At 43.0% G+C, this 24,859-nt stretch overlaps 1 protein-coding gene across 4 annotated transcripts in view; it reads left to right on the top strand.

The window, feature by feature from the left end:
• The window catches only part of SLC4A10 (solute carrier family 4 member 10), a 562,469-nt gene that overhangs the window by 441,910 nt on the left and 95,700 nt on the right, over positions 1-24,859 (top strand). For all 4 annotated transcript variants that reach the window (XM_063933638.1, XM_063933637.1, XM_063933636.1 and 1 more), the window contains exons 8-14: positions 2,842-2,999; positions 5,561-5,648; positions 12,444-12,590; positions 13,086-13,186; positions 15,374-15,548; positions 15,657-15,790; positions 20,249-20,494. In XM_063933638.1, the coding sequence (XP_063789708.1) occupies positions 2,842-2,999; positions 5,561-5,648; positions 12,444-12,590; positions 13,086-13,186; positions 15,374-15,548; positions 15,657-15,790; positions 20,249-20,494 (1,049 nt within the window). The remainder of the gene's footprint in view (positions 1-2,841; positions 3,000-5,560; positions 5,649-12,443; positions 12,591-13,085; positions 13,187-15,373; positions 15,549-15,656; positions 15,791-20,248; positions 20,495-24,859) is intronic.

Here is a 24,859-nt window from a genome sequence, read left to right as displayed (position 1 = left end):
GGTTCTGGACACAGAACAGAAAAAGGTGTTTCTCCCAGAGGAGAAGACCAAGGAGTTGTCATCTCTAGTCAGAGACCTCCTAAAACCAAAACAGGTGTCGGTGCACCACTGCACGCGAGTACTGGGAAAGATGGTAGCTTCTTACGAAGCAATTCCATTTGGAAGGTTCCATGCAAGGATCTTTCAGTGGGATCTGTTGGACAAGTGGTCCGGATCGCATCTTCAGATGCATCAGCTGATAACCCTGTCTCCAAGGACCAGGGTGTCGCTGTTGTGGTGGCTGCAGAGTGCTCATCTTCTAGAGGGCCGCAGATTCGGCATACAGGACTGGGTCCTGGTGACCACGGATGCCAGCCTTCGAGGTTGGGGGGCAGTCACACAGGGAAGAAACTTCCAAGGACTATGGACGAGTCAGGAGACTTCCCTACACATAAATATTCTGGAACTAAGGGCCATTTACAATGCCCTAAGTCAGGCAAGACCCCTGCTTCAACACCAGCCGGTGCTGATCCAGTCAGACAACATCACGGCGGTCGCCCATGTAAACCGTCAGGGCGGCACAAGAAGCAGGATGGCGATGGCAGAAGGCACAAGGATTCTCCGATGGGCGGAAAATCATGTGTTAGCACTGTCAGCAGTGTTCATTCCGGGAGTGGACAACTGGGAAGCAGACTTCCTCAGCAGGCACGACCTCCACCCGGGAGAGTGGGGACTTCATCCAGAAGTCTTCCAAATGATTGTACACCGTTGGGAAAGGCCACAGGTGGACATGATGGCGTCCCGCCTCAACAAAAAGCTAAAAAGATATTGCGCCAGGTCAAGGGACCCTCAGGCGATAGCTGTGGACGCTCTAGTGACACCGTGGGTGTACCAGTCGGTTTATGTGTTCCCTCCTCTGCCTCTCATACCCAAGGTACTGAGAATAATAAGAAGGAGAGGAGTAAGAACTATACTTGTGGTTCCGGATTGGCCAAGAAGAGCTTGGTACCCAGAACTTCAAAAAATGATCTCAGAGGACCCATGGCCTCTGCCGCTCAGACAGGACCTGCTGCAGCAGGGGCCCTGTCTGTTCCAAGACTTACCGCGGCTGCGTTTGATGGCATGGCGGTTGAACACCGGATACTAAAAGAAAAGGGCATTCAGGAGGAAGTCATTCCTACGCTGATTAAAGCTAGGAAAGATGTGACCGTAAGACATTTATCACCGCATATGGCGAAAATATGTTGCTTGGTGTGAGGCCAGGAAGGCCCCAATGGAGGAATTTCAGCTCGGTCGATTTCTGCACTTCCTACAGTCAGGAGTGACTATGGGCCTAAAATTGGGTTCCATTAAGGTCCAGATCTCGGCTCTGTCGATTTTCTTCCAAAAAGAACTGGCTTCACTGCCTGAAGTTCAGACTTTTGTTAAAGGAGTGCTGCATATTCAGCCCCCTTTTGTGCCTCCAGTGGCACCGTGGGATCTCAACATGGTGTTGGATTTCCTAAAGTCGCATTGGTTTGAGCCACTTAAAACCGTGGAGCTAAAATACCTCACGTGGAAAGTGGTCATGCTGTTGGCCTTGGCGTCGGCCAGGCGTGTATCAGAATTGGCAGCTTTGTCATGTAAAAGCCCTTATCTGATTTTTCATATGGATAGGTTTCCTAAGGTGGTTTCAGCTTTTCATGTGAACCAACCTATTGTGGTGCCTGCGGGTACTCGGGACTTGGAGGATTCCAAGTTACTGGATGTAGTCAGGGCCTTGAAAATATATGTTTCCAGGACGGCTGGAGTCAGGAAAACTGACTCGCTATTTATCCTGTATGCACCCAACAAGCTGGGTGCTCCTGCTTCTAAGCAGACTATTGCTCGCTGGATCTGTAGCACGATTCAACTTGCACATTCTGCGGCTGGACTGCCGCATCCTAAATCTGTAAAAACCCATTCCACGAGGAAAGTGGGCTCTTCTTGGGCGGCTGCCCGAGGGGTCTCGGCTTTACAACTTTGCCGAGCTGCTACTTGGTCGGGTTCAAACACATTTGCAAAATTCTACAAGTTTGATACCCTGGCTGAGGAGGACCTTGAGTTTGCTCATTCGGTGCTGCAGAGTCATCCGCACTCTCCCGCCCGTTTGGGAGCTTTGGTATAATCCCCATGGTCCTTACGGAGTTCCCAGCATCCACTAGGACGTCAGAGAAAATAAGAATTTACTCACCGGTAATTCTATTTCTCGTAGTCCGTAGTGGATGCTGGGCGCCCATCCCAAGTGCGGATTGTCTGCAATACTTGTATATAGTTATTGCCTCACTAAAGGGTTATTGTTATGAGCCATCTGTTCGTGAGGCTCAGTTGTTGTTCATACTGTTAACTGGATATAGTATCACGAGTTGTACGGTGTGATTGGTGTGGCTGGTATGAGTCTTACCCGGGATTCCAAATCCCTTCCTTATTGTGTCAGCTCTTCCGGGCACAGTTTCCCTAACTGAGGTCTGGAGGAGGGGCATAGAGGGAGGAGCCAGTGCACACCAGGTAGTCCTAATTCTTTCTTAGAGTGCCCAGTCTCCTTCGGAGCCCGCTATTCCCCATGGTCCTTACGGAGTTCCCAGCATCCACTATGGACTACGAGAAATAGAATTACCGGTGAGTAAATTCTTATTATTTACCCCTGTATAAAGTGTATAACAGTTTATTGTGGTCAGAATATCAGTTGTATTATCAAAACATTATCTATCTATCTATCTATCTATCTATCTATCTATCTATCTATCTATCTATCTATCTATTTAAACACATACACACACACACACACACACACACACACACACACACACACTCAGTTTTACTCAAATGTTTTTCCCCATTTAGTTCGACTTGCATTTCATGAAGAAGATCCCACCTGGAGCAGAAGCTTCAAATATCCTAGTTGGTGAACTGGAATTTTTAGATCGCGCAGTAGTTGCCTTCGTCAGACTTTCTCCTGCAGTCCTGCTCTCTGGGCTTACAGAGGTCCCCATTCCATCAAGGTACAGTATGTGCTATTTATATCATGGTAATATATTATAAATGCCAGCTTTCAAGTGGTTCAGTCCAAATTTAATTTAAATTATGTAGCGATGTCTTTATGGGATGCAGTCAGTTTTGCCGGCTGTCGGGATCCCGACGTTCAGGAGGCCGACGCCGTAATCCAGACACCTGACGATTAACCAACAGACGTAATTCTGACACCGGATCCGTATTCCCACTCGAGTGGGATCTACGCCACCAACCGAGTGGGAATAGAACTTATGGTGAGTGCAGCGAGCCACCGGGTCTGATGTATGGTGAGCGCAGCGAACCTGCGAGGGACTTTCTGCCAGGATTCCAGCAGACGGGATTCCACTGTTGGTATAGTGACAGCCAGCATCCGGTCTGCTGGGATATCGCATGTATCCCGTCTTTAGTGGTCCTGAGAATGGGGTATGACTCTTATACTTTCCACCTTTATTGGGGCACTTTGACAGAACTGCAGCATGTTTTGGATTGGTCAGACAATGTAACCTTAATTACAGAAGCACTGCTGTGACTCGTGACATAAAACCTAACATATTTACTACAGCTGCGTGACATTTTACATTTTGTCACTATTTACTTAATGATAATGCTCGTGTTTACCATTTAACTGGTAATTGTTTCCCCACAAATCCGCTCAGAAATTGGCAGGATTTTTTATTAATTAAGTATAAAAAGTATTTTTAAAAATACTTTACACCCAGTCAGAACGTTGTATTATGCAAACCGTTTGTTGATCTTCAGAATATCGACAACATAATGTCTCCATTGTGGGTTTTAGGTGTGAGGCTGCTATTAAGGTTAGGGTAAGACTGACAGGGGCAGATTTATCAATGCTTGGAGAGTGATAAAGTGAAGAGAGATAAAGTACCAACCAATCAGCTCCTAACGGTCATTGACAGTAGTTGCTTGGTTGGTACCCCAAGCTGCCCCTTAATGCAATATCCCATTGTTGTAATGCCGAATGTCAACATTCAGGCATTTATATCAGAATCACCATCATGAATGTCAGCATGTAGACTATGTTGACAAAATATAGCACACCAATTAAATCTCATATCAGTTATGAAAGCTGACACCAGCTGCTGCATCATCAGCCATAATAAATGTTACAATTAGTAACACATTTTCTTTTCTGTTAAATAATGACCTAAATGAAAAAATGTATTATTCAGTTGTATTGTTTTTGTTTTTTTCTCAAGTTCTCCATTAAAAGCTCTGTGTTTTGTAGGTTTCCTTTATATTTATCTAATACAACTATTGGATGACTCTAATAGACATTACTCAGTCCCTGAGAAATGTTACATGAATCGAGTTTCACAGGAAGAAAGGTCGATTGGCAGAGTAGGGAACTCGCACACCAGTTTTGCTTTGCGATTACGTGCAATGACATTCTGCCTGTTTGTTTTTCTAACTTTTGCATTTCCATAAAGTTATAGGGCCTAATTCTGAGTTGATCACAGCAGCAACTTTGTTAGCAGTTGGGCAAAACCATGTGCACAGCAGGGGGAGGGGGGGGGGGGGGTCAGATATAACATGTGCAGGGAGGGTTAGATTTGGGTGGGGTGTATTCAAACTGAAATCTAAATTGCTGTGTAAAAATAAAGCAACCAGTATTTACCCTGCACAGAAACAAATTAACCCACCCAAATCTAACTCTCTCTGCACATGTTATATCAGCCCTCCCTGCAGTGCACATGGTTTTGCCCAATTGCTAACAAACTTGCTGCTGCGATCAACTCAGAATTACCCCCATAGTCTGTAAATTCAATTCAATCCCACAGGCACAAGGTTCCAGTATGAATGGTCGACAATAAGGTCGACACTCGTTAGGTCGACCACTATTGGTCGACATAAACATGGTTGACATGGACAAATGGTCGACACGTGAAAATGGTTGACACGTGAAAGGTCGACACATGAAAAGGTCGACATGAGTGTTTTTACTTTTTTGGGTGTCGTTTTCTGCGTAAAGTGATGGGGAACCCCAATTAGTGCACCGCGCCCCCTGCATATGGGGCATTTATATATAATAAAGTGGAATTTTCATGCTAACATCTTGCTTCTTTTCTGTAAGATGCTATCATTGATAACTTCCTTATACATTGGTCTTGAACAATAGGATGGCAACTCCAAAGTTAAAAGCAAAGGTGCATTGGTTATTATTTCAATAATAACTCTAGAGCAGAACAAACTGACTATGAATTGCAACAGTCTGTGTATAGTATCTGGTTAATTACTGTATTTCATTATGAGTGGCATAGTGGTTCATTTCTACCTCATAGCACTGGAGTCATGGGTTCAACTCCAACCAGCACACAGTGTGTGGAGTTTGTATGTATTCTCTATGTTCTCTATACATGGGTTTCCTCCCACACTCCAAGTGCATGCTCTAAAATGAACCGCTGTGTATGTGCATGCGTCCATGTTATAGGAAACTTACTGTAGATTTTAAGATCCCACTAGGACAAAGACCAATGTATTTACAGTGTGGCTATCCTATCTGATTACTCTTATAATACTAATTCTGTTACAGGTTTCTGTTCATACTTCTGGGACCACTTGGAAAGGGGCAGCAGTATCATGAAATTGGACGATCTATTGCCACATTAATGACAGATGAGGTAATAATTCTTCAGCTATTATTATATCTAATAGATTTGGTTTAAATATACATAACCTCATGTGGCATACATTAATAATGTCAACATTCCGAAAGCTGACAGTGAGAGAATGTTGGCTTGAAAATGGGCAATATGTACTAAGCTGTGGATGGAGATAAAGTACCAGCCAAATCAACTCCTAACTTCCATGGTAATGGCTGTGTTTGAAAAATGACAGGAGCTTATTGGTTGATAGTTTTCAGATCTGTCCACTTTATCTCTCTGCAAGGTTAGTACATAGACCCCTTAATGTTACCATTGTGACTGTTGACACATCACAACAGTTATAACATATCGCTGTGTTATCTCTGAGTGATCCGGAGTCATACCCAGATCTAAGTGTGTCCACAGCTACCAGGTGTTACCATACTGCACATGCACTGTAGCCAATATACACATCACCGTCTTATCTCAAGGATTCAGAGCCAGACACATCTTGGCCATTGTTCATCCGTGAAATGGGGATTTCTGGGTGTCAACTGGACAGCAGTGAGGAGAACCATCTAACGGCAGTATGATGGGAGCGCTGTGGGTGTGTAGTCAGAGTTGCATCCTATTCTGAGATGTGCATTTGCATGGGGACAGCTTGTTACAGATGAATCTCTTGCGCTTAATGCCTTCCCTTGCATTAGAATGAAAGCACAAGCCATGCACTTATTGCCCACCCCTGCATTATAATGACAACACAAGCCATGCTCTTATTGCCCACCCCTGCATTAGAATGAAACCACAAGCCATGCACTTATTGCCCACACCTGCATTAGAATGAAAGCACAAGCCATGCTCTTATTGCCCACCTCTGCATTAGAATGAAAGCACAAGCCATGCTCTTATTGCCCAACCCTGCATTAGAATGAAAGCACAAGCCATGCCCTTATTGCCCACAAAAGCACCAGCCATGCGCTTATTGCCCACCCCTGCATTAGAATGAAAGCACAAGTCATGCGCTTATTGCCTTCCCCTGCATTAGTATATAAGCACATGCCATGCGCTTATTGCCCACACCTGCATTTGAATGAAATCACAAGCCATGCACTTAATGCCTTACCCTGCATTAGAATAAAAGCACAAGCCATGCTCTTATTGCCCACCCCTGCATTGGAATGAAAGCACAAGCCATGCACTTATTGGACTCCCCTGTATTGGAATGCCAGCACAAGCCATGCTCTTATTGCCCACAACTGCATTAGAATGACAGCACAAGCCATGCTCTTATTGCCCACCCCTGCATTTGAATGAAAGCACAAGCCATGCCCTTATTTCCCACGAAAGCACCAGCCATGCGCTTTTTGCCCACCCCTGCATTAGAATGAAAGCACAAGCCATGCCCTTATTGCCCACAAAAGCACCAGCCATGCGCCTATTGCCCACCCCTGCATTAGAATGAAAGCACAAGTCATGCGCTTATTGCCTTCCCCTGCATTAGTATATAAGCACATGCCATGCGCTTATTGCCCACACCTGCATTTGAATGAAATCACAAGCCATGCACTTAATGCCTTACCCTGCATTAGAATAAAAGCACAAGCCATGCTCTTATTGCCCACCCCTGCATTGGAATGAAAGCACAAGCCATGCACTTATTGGACTCCCCTGTATTGGAATGCCAGCACAAGCCATGCTCTTATTGCCCACCCCTGCATTTGAATGAAAGCACAAGCCATGAACTTATTGCCCTCCCCTGTATTGGAATGTCAGCACAAGCCATGCTCTTATTGTCCACCCCTGCATTTGAATGAAAGCACAAGCCATGCACTTATTGCCTTCCTCTGTATTAGAATGTCAGCACAAGCCATGCTCTTATTGTCCACCCCTGCATTTGAATGAAAGCACAAGCCATGCACTTATTGCCTTCCTCTGTATTAGAATGAAAGCACAAGCCATGCTCTTATTGCCCTCCCCTGTATTGGAATGACAGCACAAGCCATGCTCTTATTACCCTCCCCTGTATTGGAGTGACAGCACAAGCCATGCTCTTATTACCCTCCTCTGTATTGGAATGACAGCACAAGCCATGCTCTTATTACCCTCCCCTGCATTAGAATGATAGCACAAGCCATGCTCTTATTGCCCTCCCCTGTATTGGAATGACAGCACAAGCCATGCTCTTATTACCCTCCTCTGTACTGGAATGACAGCACAAGCCATGCTCTTATTGCCCTCCCCTGCATTAGAATGATAGCAGAAGCCATGCTCTTATTGCCCATTCCTGGGATGGAAGACGGGTCTGTTTTAGAAAGAGAGACAAGTAGCCCCCATTTTGCAGGCATGCTGGGCCCAGGGTCTGCGTCATTGAGCGTAGACTTCCTGGACCCAGCTGACCGGATCCAAAAGTCAGTCTGAGTAACCATTCATGTCTGATGTCCAGGGGAAAAGGAGGTGCCATGGCAATTTGTAGTAATGTGGGGGTAGGGCCATAATGAAACGATTCAGTGTGAATTGCAACTGCATCGTCCAACCCATGCGGACCACCTATGTTGCCAGTCACGGACAGCCCCTCAAAATTCTACACTGTCCCAGACATTCTGCGAGAGTTTGGAAGTATTACATTAATATATTTATTAATATTTTAGTGATGTGACCTTTTTAGAGGTGCACTAATACTTAGTAAAAGACGATAGCACAACCCCTTCCCCTAGCCTAATCCTGGGTGGTTCCTCATACAGCAGTTTTTAAGTCTGCTGCTTACAGCCCCAGTTGAAAACCTTTTAAATTGGTTTACAAGATGAAATAATAAATTATCACTTAAGGCACTACCTACAGGATAATGTCCCTGCACTACTACCTTTTCCTACAGTAAGTGTGAGTGCTGCTTTCATGAAGCTTGAGTAACAGTATTGAAACTTTAAGGGTGAGTTATAGAAAGCCACATTGGAAAGTAGGTCAGCATGCATACAGACTCAATACATATTTTACTGGGACACAAATAATCTATTTAAATGAATAAATTATAACTATATTATAAAATATGTGCAAATGGACATATAACCTAACACATGCTACAGTATACTAAGTTTTCTCAATTTTCAGATAAAAAGGCAAATGAACACAGTGGCTTGAAACAACAAAATTATGAATAGCGCTCCCCAATTGGGATATATATCACCAAAACGTAATGTCCATCAGATTCTTGCAAGGAATAGTGATGACAGTGTTTCACGTTCTGATATCTTCTTACATAGACGTCCAAGATACCTCAAATGAGATCAGAAAAAGACGCCTCTCATAGCGTAAAACAATTTTTTCATTTATTCTAAAACTTTATAAAAATTCATGTAGTGACAATGAACAAGTTATCCACCACCATACAGAGTAACTGCGTACCAGAGTGGGCCTATACAAGGCATGTGTTGCACATGGAAGGGTTAATCCCGGGCGTAACTCCTCCACAGTCCAGCTGTTCCGCCTTTCAAGGTTCCACGCCGTATCAGTCTCTGCCTGTGATGCTCTCCACTGCTGGCCAGGACGGGTGTGTCTTTTGGCGGTGAGCTCCAACTGCCAGGAAACGCTTCTGTCTCCAATACTTCCTTCACGATGAGCGCCTCTGGCATACAGCGTCTCAATAGCAAACGTGAATGCAGGAGGATTTTCTGGATAGACTCAATCTATGAGGAAGCACCCTGGGGTGTGAAACGCATCAGAGATTTACCCCTGTACCCCCCAAAGGACTTGTACATCTGCTGAGTATATCCAGAAAATCCTCCTGCATTCACGTTTGCTATTGAGACGCTGTATGCCAGAGGCGCTCATCGTGAAGGAAGTATTGGAGACAGAAGCGTTTCCTGGCAGTTGGAGCTCACCGCCAAAAGACACACCCGTCCTGGCCAGCAGTGGAGAGCATCACAGGCAGAGACTGATACGGCGTGGAACCTTGAAAGGCGGAACAGCTGGACTGTGGAGGAGTTACGCCCGGGATTAACCCTTCCATGTGCAACACATGCCTTGTATAGGCCCACTCTGGTACGCAGTTACTCTGTATGGTGGTGGATAACTTGTTCATTGTCACTACATGAATTTTTATAAAGTTTTAGAATAAATGAAAAAATTGTTTTACGCTATGAGAGGCGTCTTTTTCTGATCTCATTTGAGGTATCTTGGACGTCTATGTAAGAAGATATCAGAACGTGAAACACTGTCATCACTATTCCTTGCAAGAATCTGATGGACATTACGTTTTGGTGATATATATCCCAATTGGGGAGCGCTATTCATAATTTTGTTGTTTCATATATGTATTCTGGTTAGTGGTAACCTGTTGAGTAGCTGCACCCCTTGCATTTCAGCGCAGTTGATATATTTTTTTGTTTGGAACACAGTGGCTTGTTTAAATATAAATGCATCTTGTTGTAACAAGGCTAAGAATCAGCCTGGTTAATAATGAATGAGAAAGGCACTGAAGCTGAATATATTCGTGAATGTGTTGGAGTATGATGCTCTAAATACCACCAGCTAAAACACTATACTAACTTTAAAAGATAAATCGCAGCACTGAAAGAGTTAATTAAACAGGAACCAAACTTTCAGCTCCTTCTTTCAAATAGGACTATTCAATTCTGGACCTTAATGTCAACTTTGAACTCAAAGTCTGAGATGTGCAAGGAGTCTTGTGTTTTGGTTTAGGTCCTAATTTCATTGTTGTGTTTTGATTTTTCAAAATCACCCTCAAGTGTTTTGGTTCAGGATTCACATTTGAATCTTAGGTTTTGGATTTCTTGAAAATGCATAAAAACAAAACCCAGAATTCAGTTTCAAGTTCCAAATTCTGAACCCTGGGAATATCCAAATCACTACTCGGATCAGATCTCCTCAGGCGTTCCGAACTAAGACTCAATATGGAACTGCAAAATTTGGGTGGGTTCACAATTCTGCTTCCACAACTGGTGAAATATTTTCTCTAATTATTTTGTTTATTAATGTATGTTTTCTATATAATTATATATGCTATTTCATATTTCCTCCAAGTCAGCTGACATATCTGGGATAAAGGAGATTTTCCTCACTACAATCTTATTCTTAACAACCATTCATTATGCACTCTTACACCTAGGGGTGAATCCAATAAGCCATGGTCATCTTGAGGGTGTGAGTAATCGCGGCAGCAGCCACACTTTATGGCTGCCCGAATTTTCATCTATTGCAATCGCACATCGCACCCTTCACATGTAATTGGATTGAACCCCTAGACTTTAATGCAGCCTTTGCTGGCCCTTCCCTCTTTGCGCATGGCATCATGTCATCAAGCACGTGGGAGAGTGGCATTGCACAAAGTGTCCAGAAGACACTCTTTGCAGCTGTATATACAATGGGTTCCTAGCTTTAGCGTCCAATGACACCCTGATAGCCAGACCCAAGGACCATGAGGCAGTGACGGAGCTGCCCACAAAGCTCTGGAAGGGGCTGCCAAGTCAGGAGGGGGAGCGCTGGGGCGATGTGGGCACCATGATATGTTTGATCATGTCATCGTGCCCCTGTCCCAATAAATATGGTGGGGATTATCTGCAAAGTGGGGACGAAAAATAACATAATAGCATATGATAAGGAAGAGCTCCTACTTATGTGGTTAATGCAGAGTTGATCGCCTAATGTATTACCTAGTCTGTGTTTATAAAAGAACAAAAGGTAGTTTTATCTTTAGCCCATCAGAACTGGGAACCTACCATTAGACTTCCTAATAAAGGAGTCTGAATAGTACAGTCCCTAAAAGAACTCTATGTTTTAAAGAGAAGAGTTTAAAGTGATTCAGTTTAAGGCAAATTTTAAACAAATGTTAATTAGATGAAATGCCAACCTACTTAATAGTCTTACCCCTATCTAATTCTATTTTATTTTGCCTCTATAGAGACATAAATATGAACCTATCTATGACTAACATTATCCCACCTAGATCCTAATTGTAAATCTAGATCAAGTTCTAAAACTATAATGAGTCTTAAAAGAATTCTGGTCTCACCTAAATTCTACTGCTTGAGAAGACTTGACAATGTATGTTGGAATAAAAATGTTAGGCAGGGATTTTTGTCGGTCCTCAAGGCACCCTAACACTCCAGGTTTTGAGGATATCTATGATTTAGCACAGGCAAACTAATCAGTATATCAGTTATTTTGATTCAACCATCTGTGCTCAAGAATGGATATCCTTAAAACCTGGAGTGTTAGGGTGTCTTGAGGACCATGTCTGGGAACCACTGATGTAAGGTTTGTCTTATATCTTGCATAGGGCCCCTGGGCCACTTGGAGTTTAATAGCTGCCCTGTGACCCAACCTAGTTTAGCAGTAAGCCAATGACGCTCCTACATACATCTGCCTTTCTGTTACAAGTAGAAGTGGCTACATGACAGATTTTCCCAGAATTCTCTTCAAATTTTCTCCACTCTTAAAAATTGATTTTAAAGTAACTGAGAGCAATCCCCAGAAGTACCTTATTTATGGAGTCATTGTTTTTCTGTTAGACTTTAGATTTGACCAGGGTTGAAGCTAGGCTTTCAGTCATCTGTGACAAAGAATCTGCTCAGAATTATGTAATTATGTACACTTGGAAATTTGTAAACTTGTCTGTAACTGTCTAATTTACTTATGTAATTTTGTAGTATCTTCTATTTCCTGTGTAGGGCTCTATGGAACTCTGGTAATACCATATAAATAAAAGATAATATTGTTTTCTTTTACTGGAAATTTGCATGCACCCATTAGTAAAATTGTTGCATGCAAGTTTATTTTTTCAAATGTAATTTGGTACCAATTTCTATGCATTAATAGGTATTTCATGATGTTGCATACAAGGCTAAGGATCGTAACGACTTGGTCTCTGGGATAGATGAATTTCTTGACCAAGTTACTGTGCTTCCTCCAGGAGAGTGGGACCCATCCATACGCATAGAACCACCAAAAAATGTCCCATCACAGGTAAGTAATATTGGCAAACTGAACTAGCACTGAAAATGTTTGTACCAAACTATTCATTTTGTAGCCATCTGTGTGAATCAGTTGAAACAATGCAGCTCCCAACTGAGTATTTGTTGACTACCACATTAAGTAGTGCAAAACACTGTTTGATGCGGTTCTATTAATCAGTTGTCAGCTTCTACAATAATTTTATTCTTAATATTTAAATGCCAGGTAACATGATAAATCTGGCAATTTCAAAAGAGACTAATCAATATGCTGGTGTAATAAACTGAATGGTTGCTCTTTAATTATTGTAATAATTTTGTAACAAAAAGAAAATCCAATATTAATGGCCCAAATAAAGTTCATCACAACTCCATAGAAGCTGATTGATTTATATTGTATCTCTGTATGCAGTTTTTACAATGTCACCTGATGTTTTCAAAATAACTTATTTTTTCAGAAAAAATCCTCTTAAACCTTCTATTTGCAATTCAATGCTTTTTCTTTTAGGAGAAACGTAAAACTCCAGGGGTGCCGAATGGAACAGCAGCATTAGGAGAGATGGAAGAACATGAGGGCCACAGTGGCCCTGAGCTTCAAAGAACTGGAAGGTAAATTAAAATATAATTTACAATTTTCAAATGACTGCTTCTTCATTTGTAAATATTTTTTTTTAAATATTCTAGATTTGACATTATTTGCAAAAATAAATATACAATAGTGAATGTATACAGCATGTTGCTAGGGAGCCAGAGCCTATTACATTTAATCTGAAGTTAGGGATGACCAATGTCTGTTGAATCTCATAGTCCAATGCAAATTTGATGCATTGAGTTTTGTTCAACACACCAAAAATGCCCTATGTGCCTGACAGTGGAGCATTGTGCCTAGCAATGCCATAGCAAATATTGCCTCCCTAGAACCAGTCAAATGCTCTGAGTGCAACCCATGCATGTAATGATCTGTCACTGGAGGCATCTTGTTCTTATATACCAGCCACCAAAAATTTGCACTTGCAAGCCCCCTCTGGCTTCTAGAGACCCCTGCACAGCATTGTATAAAGATGCTGTGTATATAGTGCAGTTACTCAACTTATATTTACTTCCTCTGTTATCCTTGTTATTGTCAAACCTTGGTGAGGAATCAGTATTTTATACCGGCAGACGGGATGCCAGCTATCAGTATACTGACAGCGGCATGCCGTAAGTTGGATTCCTGTCAGCGAGGCACCGAGTCCCCTTGCAGGTTCGCTGCGCTCACCATGCTGGACCCACCAACTGAGTGGGAATACCTTGCGGAGGTCGGGATTCCATTCTGTGGTATTTCACCGGCTATCGGGATTCCTGCGTCGGCCTTCTGGATACCGGGATCCCGACAGCCGGAATTTAAACTGCCTCTCCTTGGTGAGACCCAGTCTTCCATTCCTGTGTACTGATTATTACACATTTACCCCCTGTAGGGACCCTTGTGTTATAGTATGCTATTGGGTGCTCTCACATAAGCTTAATATCTGTCCTCACCTAAGTTTAGCTTCTTCTTTCACATAAATTTAGTTTCTGCTCTCACTTAGTGGTCTATTCATGAAGCAGTATAAAGAGTGGAGAAGTGAGCCTATGGAGAAGTTGCCCATGGCGACCAATCAGCTGCTCTGTACAATTGTATAGTATGCAAATTATAAATGTTACCTCAGTGCTGATTGGTTGCTATGGGCAGTTTCTCCACTGGCTCACTTCTCCACACTTTTCACTGCTTTATGAATAGACCACTAAATCTTAGCTTCTTCTCTCACATGAGCTTAGCTTCTTTCACATCAGCTTAGTTTCTGCTCTCACCCAAGCTTAGCTTGCTCTCTCACATCAGCTTAGTTTCTGCTCTCACCCAAGCTAGCTTGCTCTCTCACATGAGCTTAGTTTCTGCTCTCACCCAAGCTTGGCTTGCTCTCTCGCATGAGCTTAATTTCTGCTCTCACCCAGGCTTAGCTTCATCTAACATGAGTTTTGTTTTTGTTCTCTCATCCATGCAAAGTTTCTTGGCTCACATGCATTTATTTTCTACTGGAATCAACCTCGTCCCTGTAGTTTGTCCTGTCTGCTAAGTTTTAACTCTCAGCAAAACAGTTTGACTGATAGTTTAACTCAATGGCATCTCATGCAGTGACACTGAGTGTATGATCCACTGTCAGAAAAAGATTTATAAGTAGTGCACGCAATGGAAAGTCATATTGTTATACATGCAAGAATAAATATTTCACAAATAATAGACTGTTACAGCCTTTGCCCAGATGTTGTGACTTTTACAGCAAATGACCAAGGTCTGACTAGTATTTGTCAGAGTGTATTTTAAGATATAAATAATGTGGTTAACACAAATTAAGTATTTTATTAAATACTTAAATTTAAATTTAGTTAAATATTTCTCTTAGTCCTGGACATCAACTGTAATTTTCAACTTAACTAATGATGCTTACATTAACATAGGGGAGGATGTACTGTATGAAATCTTGTAATTATGGCTAGTGGAGAAGTTGCCATTAGCAACCAATGAACTTCTAGCTATCATTTTACGGAATGTACTTGATAAATGATAGCTAGATGCTGATTGGTTACTGTGGGCAACTTTTCCACTTGTCCTCTTAAGGTTTCATATATCTCCCCAACTTCAGCCAACATCCAGCACTAGATTGGCCTTTATACTTTGTAACTGTTACAATATATAATCATGACATAGGACTGTCTCTGCAAATTAGAGACACCCGGGACTATGCATTTAGCACAATGTCAATTCTTTCTTCATTGTAGGTTGTTTGGGGGACTGGTCATGGATATCAAGAGGAAAGCCCCCTTCTTCTGGAGTGACTTCAGAGATGCTTTTAGCTTGCAGTGTTTAGCCTCATTTCTGTTCCTCTACTGTGCATGCATGTCTCCTGTTATCACATTTGGTGGTCTTCTCGGAGAGGCAACAGAAGGTCGTATAGTAGGTGTTGCACACAATACAGTTATGGCATACTGTAATGGTATTGTTTAATGTGTTAGTTACCATTGGACTGTTGAACCCATGTGTGATTCCTTTTATTCTGTCTAGAGTGCAATAGAATCTCTGTTTGGAGCCTCAATGACAGGGATTGCGTTTTCCCTGTTTGGTGGACAACCTCTAACCATTTTGGGGAGCACGGGACCAGTCCTGGTGTTTGAAAAGATATTATATAAATTTTGCAAGTAAGTGGCAATGTACTTTATCTTTCATGAATATTTATTTTTGTAAGATTTTTATTTTAAATTGTTTTATGCTGCGCAATGGTCATAAAAATGGAGAAAAAAAAGTGGTCACTCCCCCAAACCATAACCAGCCCTGGACCTCTGAGCCTACGGTGGTATTGGATAATAGGGGGAAAAATAGTGTGCGGTTCCCCTACTATCCGTTAACCAGCAAGCTTATCCTTGCATGATGTTACTAGGGATTCCAGTACTGGGCTGACCAGTTTGGGGCTGCTTAATGTTATGGCATAGGGACCTCACACTGTTTGTCTGAAAGGTGTAACTGGGCTACAAAGGGGAATTCTCATGTAGTCAATGCTCTTTGAGGACATATTGTTGGAATTGCGGGCTATGCATAGTTGAGTGGAAGTGTAGATATGCATGCAACTCTACATAGGACTGTGCGCACATTGCTGGAGCAATTGCAGCCAACTTGTGTTCAACTCTGCATTGACCCCAGAGTGTCTCTAATACAAAAACATAACATGGAAACAAATGGCCTGATTCAGATATTCATATGCAGTATAGCTATTTTTTGCCACTGTGCATGAGTATACTGTAAGTCACACTGCTTATGTGCTGCAATGATTTTCTGATGGCGGTTGCAGTGAGGTTTTAGTCATTGTCCATAGGCAAGCGGCGGTTCAGAGACCCTGCCAGTGGACATCTCAATACAAATCCTGGTGACTGTGACATTCGCAGATTTTTGCACAGCCACTACGTACAAATTCACGTTAGCAATCATCCACCCAAAAATACTTTCCCTCTTTTGATATTATAAAATATTAAAGCAAATAAGATTATATTGTAGACTATGTTTTATTTATGGTATAAAATAAACCAGCTACATAGAATATATTATTTTCAACTTTAAAGTGGCCGTGGTAACTGGAAGTGTTGGTATGCCGTTCATTTTGCAGGGTGATAATTACTATTCATACCCTGTAATTTTCACTGTTTGTTAGTTGGGTGCTTCCCAGATTTTCCTGCCTACTAGTTATGTGTCATAGGATAAGATAGTACTTTATTGTGCTGTTATATGTAGCAGAAAATAGCGACACCGGAATATGAGGGCAGCATGATGAAATCATGTGTATCTGTCAAAGACAACTCAGTGTAAGCTAAAGTGATGAATTCTCTCTGGTGTATGCCGACATTGCTGTCGGTGTTGGCCAGGCTGGTAGGTAAGAATTTGGTGCTAAGCATTTGATTGATGTTAAACGATCTGAAATTCGTTCTTTAGCAGCTGTATTATGCTTTACATCCAGGAAAACATGTTAGCACAATGGGGCAGATGTATTAACCTGGAGAAGGCATAAGGAAGTGATTAACCAGTGATAAGTGCAAGGTGATAAACGCACCAGCCAGTCAGCTCCTAGCTGTCAATTTGCATATTGGAGCTGATTGGATGGTGTGTTTATCACCTTGCATTTATCACTGGTTTATCACTTCCTTATGCCTTCTCCAGGTTAATACATCTGCCCCAATGTTTGTTAACCAGTTTGTATGGACACAATATCTGGCTCACGGCTGGCTGGCTGGCTACTACAACCAAGTGACCTAGGGGGAAATGTCAGAAAGTGAGAGATTTTGGTAAAATTCTCCTGTTTTTTTAAAGTGGCTTTCATTTACATGGCAAAACCAGGTTGATTTTACCATGTAAGTGATCGCAACTTTAAAAAAACAGGAGAATTTTACCAAAATCTCTCACTTTCTGATTCTCACACCATATTACATTTCACCCACAGTGTTTTCCACTGCCAGAGAATGAATGACCAAGCTTTGAAGTAGGAGTGCATGGCACTAGACCAACCTCCAACCCACTTCTTTTACTTTCATGGTCATCACCCACAAATCAGGCCCCACCAGGGCTACACCTCCCATAAATGTTTCTTTTCACTTGTTAAAATTTAACATTTTTCTTTCTGCAAAACAAAATGACAATCATCACTTTTCCCAGCCCATGTTTAGTTTCTAATGACCCAATGTGCCCAGATTATACAGATCCCCTGCAAACGCAAATGTCAAGTTAAAAAATGAGCAGAGTCATTTAAAAAGGTCACATGACAGCACAAACCATAATTAGAACTGTGGACCCATTTATTAACTTCTTAATACTGCTACAACTAGATGATGATAGCCACCCATACTAGATCCATGTATATTGTCACATTTGTACTGTAAAGCACTGTGGTCCCCTGGTAATGCCCTATAAATAAAATATAATGATAATGATATGTGGGCGTGTGCATTGCTTGGCAAATATGGCTGAGGGTCTATGAGCAGGCCGATGATACCAGCTGCATGAAGAAGGGGAGATGGAAGATTATTTTATTTTATATTGCTATGCAAGTTGTGAGACATCTACAGCAGCAATGCCTTTGCACTTCAACAGTAGCTCCCGACCAGCGCAGCTTTAGCGTGCTGGCCGGGAGATACTCATCACTCCCCGGCCCTCAGTGGCTGTGTGTGATGTCACGCAGCCGCTGCGGACCGCCTCCATTCGGTCCGGCCACGCCTGCATTGGGCGGACTGCGCCCATGAAACGGTGGCCTAACGCCGCCGTTCCGCCCCCTCCCGCCCACTGACCGCCTCTGCCTGTCAATCATGCAGAGGCGATCGCAGCCTTGCTACGGCCTTCGGCCGTCTGGCAAGCACCGACGCACTACGGCACATGCGCAGTAGGGACCCGTTTGCTCAGCTGCAATAAAAAGCAGCGAGCAAACGGGTCAAAATGACCCCCTAGAAACGTAGCGCTGTCCAAAGAGATAATCACATGAACACCGTGACCAAAAAGATACAGCTGAATTCACTGCAGCCATTGAGACCAAGTAAGTGACTGTTTGGCCACTAGGGACGTTATACTAACATGTTGACATTTCATCAGTATCATGACCGTGTCAACATTTTCATGTCATAGGCAAATGCAAGTTGCCCAGAAACCCCCTTCCTATCTGGCTCAAATCGTAATCACAATAGCAGTGGTATATAATACAATTTTACTAGCGCTGTGGCCATAACATGGAATATAGAGGACAGAACAAAGTTGCGATGCATGCCCAGTAGCAGCAGTTTCTGCCATCAAGTCTGTTATATGTGTTGATCTGAGCACTCAATCACTACTAGCAAGAAGAGACAGGCGAATACCATGAAGTTGGGAGAATGTGTGCTTAGAAAGCATGGGTGTAGATTATACCCAGTGTATTATCATGCAGATATAGCGCTTTCTAATTTGCCTATTTACCAAGGTGAAGCAGGAAGCAGTAGCGACGAGATGTATAAACATCTCGTTTGCTGAAGTAGTGGAAAACTCCCCCCCTCTGGCGATCCCTGCTAGACCCCCACAGCACATCAGCTTAATGCTGATGCCGGGTGTCTCACTTCCCAGGCCAACTCACTATGCATGCTTCAGATCTCTCAAGTCTCTCATATATAACATATGCAGAGAGAGTTAGATTTGGGTGCATTGTCATTTAATTCCATTGATATCCCCTAAAATATATTAATAGCCCCCAACAACATCCATTACATTAAAACCCCCACATAACACGAATATCTCCACCTTTGCATACGTAATATTAACTATCCCACACATAACATTGATCCCCCACATAATCATAAGTGATGTACTGTAGCAGTGAAGTGTCTGTGAGTACCAAGGGGAAGGGATTGGTGCTGACTCAAATGTTGGAGGTTAGAGAGCAGAGGAGCGGGGGAGCAGGGAGTAATGGATCAAGGTGACTGATCCCGAGGGAGTGTATGAGTACCAGTAAGTACAGCAATACCCAGAGTCTGGTAGTGCTAAGAGCAGCCCAGGTAGTGCACTACAATACCATCCCAAAAGGCATATGCCACCCTGCTCCTAGCCTAGCCACTCCCTATCTGTGGATATATCACAAGAATATATTATAAGGGAACAATTCATTTTGCCAACTTTGTGTACCTTCTGTGAGGAAGGTACTGAGGACATGCCTAAAATCTAATGATTGGTGGCTATAGGCGGTCACGTGAGCCATGTCATCCAGACCATCAATGCACAATGACATACCTGTAAATCGTACTTGGGAGCAAATGGCATGATGACGCAATATGTGTCTCCATCGTTATGCAGTATCACATGATGCATCATTGCAAACTTCTACTTTCATTGTAAAAAACTATACGTGCTCTAATTCACTTTTTTTTACTGTACATTGACTTCTGATGAAAGATAATTGTTGTTTTGTATATTACATGCTATCAGCATTGATATGTCATATTGAAATTAATAATGTTTCCTCAGTGTCTACATCACAATCAATTATAGCTGCAAACTATAACCTTACCAAATACTTTCAGATATAACTGACTTGAATAACTCCAGATCTTTGTTTCTTTTTTAGTAAAAGTAGAAATCTCATCTCATATTTCCTTATATAGGGAGTATGGACTGTCGTACCTCTCTTTAAGAGCCAGCATAGGCCTATGGACGGCCTTTATGTGCATTGTCCTGGTTGCCACTGATGCAAGTTCCCTGGTGTGTTACATTACACGATTTACTGAGGAAGCATTTGCGTCTCTTATCTGCATCATTTTCATTTACGAGGCCTTAGAGAAGCTGTTTCAACTAGGTGAGAAACATCCAATCAACATGAATAATAATTTGGAACTTCTAACACAGTATTCGTAAGTACAGACTAATTTTCCTACACGTTATGAATTCCAGAAAGAGAGTGATGTTTAGAAGCCTGTAGCATAATTTGTTAATACATTTTCATCAGCTTCTGTTTATTAATCGTTTGCACTCTACTCTAGTAAGTACTCCCAACCAGTTTCCTATTCAGCCTAGATAACTTTTTAGCGTATTATTAGAAACAGATATATTTAAGATTGAATTGTGAAAATCTTGACTATTTCGGCATTACAGGTTGAGTATCCCTTATCCAAAATGCTTGGGACCAGAAGTATTTTGGACATCGGATTTTTCCGTATTTTGGAATAATTGTATACCATAATGAGATATCATGGTGATAGGACCTAAGTCTAAGCACAGAATGCAATTATGTTTCATATACACCTTATACACACACAGCCTGATGGTAATTTTAGTCAATATTTTTAATAACTTTGTGCACTAAACAAAATGTGTGTACATACACAATTCATTTATGTTTCATATACACCTTATACACACAGCCTGAAGGTCATATAATACAATATGTTTAATAACTTTGTGTGTATTAAACAAAGTTTGTGTACATTGAGCCATCAGAAAACAAACGTTTCACTGTCTCAGTATCCGTTAAAAAATTCCGTATTTCTGAATATTTGGATATGGGATACTCAACCTGTATATGATATGCCATTGTAAAGTCAGCAGGATCATTGTTTGTCACGTTCTATTATGTTAAACCAAACACTTGGGCCTTGTTTAAAAAGAAATCACACAGATTTAATTATTACATATTTTAAATCATATCACCTAATTATTAAAAAGATAATTTGTAATTTATTATCAAGTTTTTTCTGTAGTCTCGTGGTCCAAATATAAACATAATGTTGTTTATTCGGGATGCAGTCAGGATCCTGGCGGTCAGAATACAGACGCTGGGATCCCGACTACCAGAATGCCGGCAGTGCCGCAACAGCTATTCCCACTCCTGGGTGTCCACGACACCCATGGAGTGGGTATAAATCCTGTGGTGAACACAGTGAGACACCGAGCCTGCATCGTGACGAACACAGCGTGCCCACAAGTGGAATAGTTGTGCTCGTCCCCCTGACGACATTCTGGCTGCTGGGATTCTGGCATCGGTATTCCGACGACCGGGATCCTGTCCCCAACCCATTTATTCCTATCTCATACAGTGGCAGAACTGCTGCATCCAAGCCTAGAGGTGAGGGGGGTCCCATAGCCACACAATTCATTTAAATAGACTTCACTGTGCGGGTGCCTGCTTGCTTCGGAAGGCAGAGAAGGGTCCTGGGGGAGAGGGGGGCTGGGTCCAGCAATGCCTAAGTCTGTACCAGATTTTTGGTATGGGGCCCAGAAATGTCCAATTCTACACCTACCCATAGATAATAACATTTAATGATACTGCTCACATCGCCTTAGCTGACTACATTACAGCAATCATTAGTACACTGTTTTTGTAATTTGTTGCAGCAATCTTTGAGCTCTCTTAAAAACAGGGCGGCACAAAAACTGATGGGGTTGAGGGGCATAATAATTTATTTATTTTTCTCATACATCCTAGAGGATGCTGGGGACGACATCAAGACCATGGGGTATAGACGGGATCCGCAGGAGACATGGGCACTCTAAAGACTTTTCATTGGGTGTGAACTGGCTCCTCCCTCTGTGCCCCTCCTCCAGACCTCAGTTTTAGAAATGTGCCCAGGTCGACCGGATGCACTCTGAGGAGCTCTACTGAGTTTCTCTGAAAAGACTTATGTTAGGTTTTTTATTTTCAGGGAGATATGCTGGCATCAGACTCCCTGCTTCGTGGGACTGAGGGGGCAGAAGCAGAACCAACTTCCTCAGAGTTTCATGACTCTGCTTCTGACTGATAGGACACCAGTAGCTCCTGAAGGGAACTGAACACTAGCCGTGTCTAGATGCTCACTCCCACAGCACGCCGTCACCCCCCTCTCAGAGCCAGAAGTCAGAAGACAGGTGAGTATAAGAAGAATGATCTATCAAGTAAATGACGGCTGAGGTGCGGCGTGGCTGGTGGGAGCGCAGCGCGCCATTGCTGCACACACACACAGGCACTACAGGGTGCAGGGTGCGGGGGCACCCTGGGCAGCAAGAAAAATACCTCAAACTGGCTAAAAGGGGGCATAAGTTGCCGCTGGCACAGCCCTACTCCCGCCAGTAAAAATATTACAGTGTTTGTATGAGTGTAAGGACGCGCCATTGCGGGGGCGGAGCTTCTTCCTCAGGCAGCCAGCATACTACTCAGCGCCATTTTCTCTCTCTCCTCAGGCTGCAGAGAACACGCTGGTCCTCTCCTCCACTTCTGACAAGCACAGGGTGCTATTAAGGGGGGGCACAAAGCGATTGTGGTGCATTTGATAGTGTATATTACTATTTAAAAAGCGCTGTTAGGCTGTCGGCATACTGTGTTCACAGGAAATACTGGCGCTGGGATTGTGAACTGGCTGCTCCTATCCTGTGTCCCTCTGACAGATTTTACTGTGGGTCTGTCCCCAAAATAAGTCCCAGTGTGTCTGTTGGTGTGCTGTACACGTGTGAGGCATGTCTGAGGCAGGGAGTTCCTCCCCGGAGGAAGCCATTTTAGGGACACAGAGTTGTAATGTGGTGGCGCTACCGGCACACCAAGAGCCTGCATGGGTGAAAGAGATATGTGACAGTATGCATCTGATTAACCGTAGATTAGATAAGTCTGAATCTAAGGCTGCATGCTGGAGAAAATCTGTGGAAGATGTGATTTTTCAGGATGCTGTTATTCCTTATGCGGGCGGCCCCTCTGGGTCACATAAGAGACCATTTGCAAATGTTATAAACACTGATACCGACACGTATTCTGATTCTTGTGTCGACGATAGTGAATCCAGAGAGATAGATCATAAATTGGCAAAAAATATACAATATATGATTGTGGCTATAAGGGACATGTTGGAGGTTACAGAAACCACTCCTGTACCTCAGGAGATGGCGTATTTATGTAAGGAAAAGAAGTCCAAAGTCACGTTCCCTCCTTCACACAAACTAAATGCTCTGTTTGAAGGGATGTGGGTGAATCCTGATAAAAGATTACGTATTCCCAAAATAACTCACATAGCTTACCCTTTCCCAGCTGAGTACAGGAAAAAGTGGGAGTCATCCCCTGTGTTAGACAGTGCACTTTCCAGGTTGACAAAGAAGGTAATTCTCCCTGCTCCTGGCACGGCTTCTCTTAAAGAGCCGGCAGACCGCAAAATGGAAACGACATTGAAATCCATTTATGGTACCAATGGTAAACTGATCAGGCTCACTATTGCCTGCGCATGGGTGAGTCGCGCTATTGAAAAATGGTCAGAAAGCGTGTCATCAGAAAATTGACACGATTGATAAAGATGAGATACTCCTTAAGTTAGGGCATAGGTTCTCAAACTCGGTCCTCAGGACCCCACACAGTGCATGTTTTGCAGGTCTCCTCACAGAATCACAAGTGAAATAATAAGCTGCACCTGTGGGCCTTTTAAAATGTGTCAGTGAGTAATTAATACACCTGTGCCCCTGCTGGGTTACCTGCAAAACATGCACTGTGTGGGGTCCTGAGGACCGAGTTTGAGAACCTATGAGTTAGGGAATATCAAAGACGCTGCCGCCTACATGTTGGAAGCAATGAAGGATATTAGACTCTTGAGTTCACAGGCCGCTACCATGGCAGTATCGGCTTGGAGGCGTTGTGGATTCGCCAGTGGAACGCGGATGCATATTCCAAAAGAAACATGGAGGCTCTCCCATATAAGGGTGAGGCCTTATTTGGCGATAGCCTGGATGCGTTAGTCTTGGCGGCTACCGTAGGTAAGTCGACATTTTTGCCCTCTGCGCCTGCACCGGTAAAAAAGACCTATCACCCGCAAATGCAGTCCTTTCGGTCCAATAAATAAAAAATGACGTGAGGTTCCCCCTTCTTTGCAGGTAGGGGAAGGGGAAAGGAAAAGAAGAAGCCCACAGCGGCTCCAGGTTCCCAAGAGCAGAAGTCTACTTCTGCCAAATCTCCAGCATGACGCTGGAGCTCCCTTGCGGGAGGCCGCTCGGGTGGGGGCACGTCTCAGACTCTTCAGCCAGGATTGGATTCTGTCTGGCCTGGATCCCTGGGTGTTGTAAATAGTATCCTAGAGGTACAAGCTGGAGTTTCAAGACGTTTCCCCATGCCAATTTTTCAGATCGACCTTGCCAGTTTCTCCGTCAGAAAGAGAAGCAGTGACAGCGGCAATCCAAAAATTATGTCAAGACCAGGTCATAGTCCTGGTACCATTGTCACAACAAGGGAGGGGTTTTTATTCAAGCCTGTTTGTGGTTCCGAAGCCGGACGT

This window comes from Pseudophryne corroboree, chromosome 7, assembly GCF_028390025.1.
Source record: "Pseudophryne corroboree isolate aPseCor3 chromosome 7, aPseCor3.hap2, whole genome shotgun sequence".
NCBI lineage: Eukaryota > Metazoa > Chordata > Amphibia > Anura > Myobatrachidae > Pseudophryne > Pseudophryne corroboree.
The sequence above is the reverse complement of the archived record's forward strand: the minus strand, read 5'-3'. Positions and strand labels throughout refer to the sequence as shown.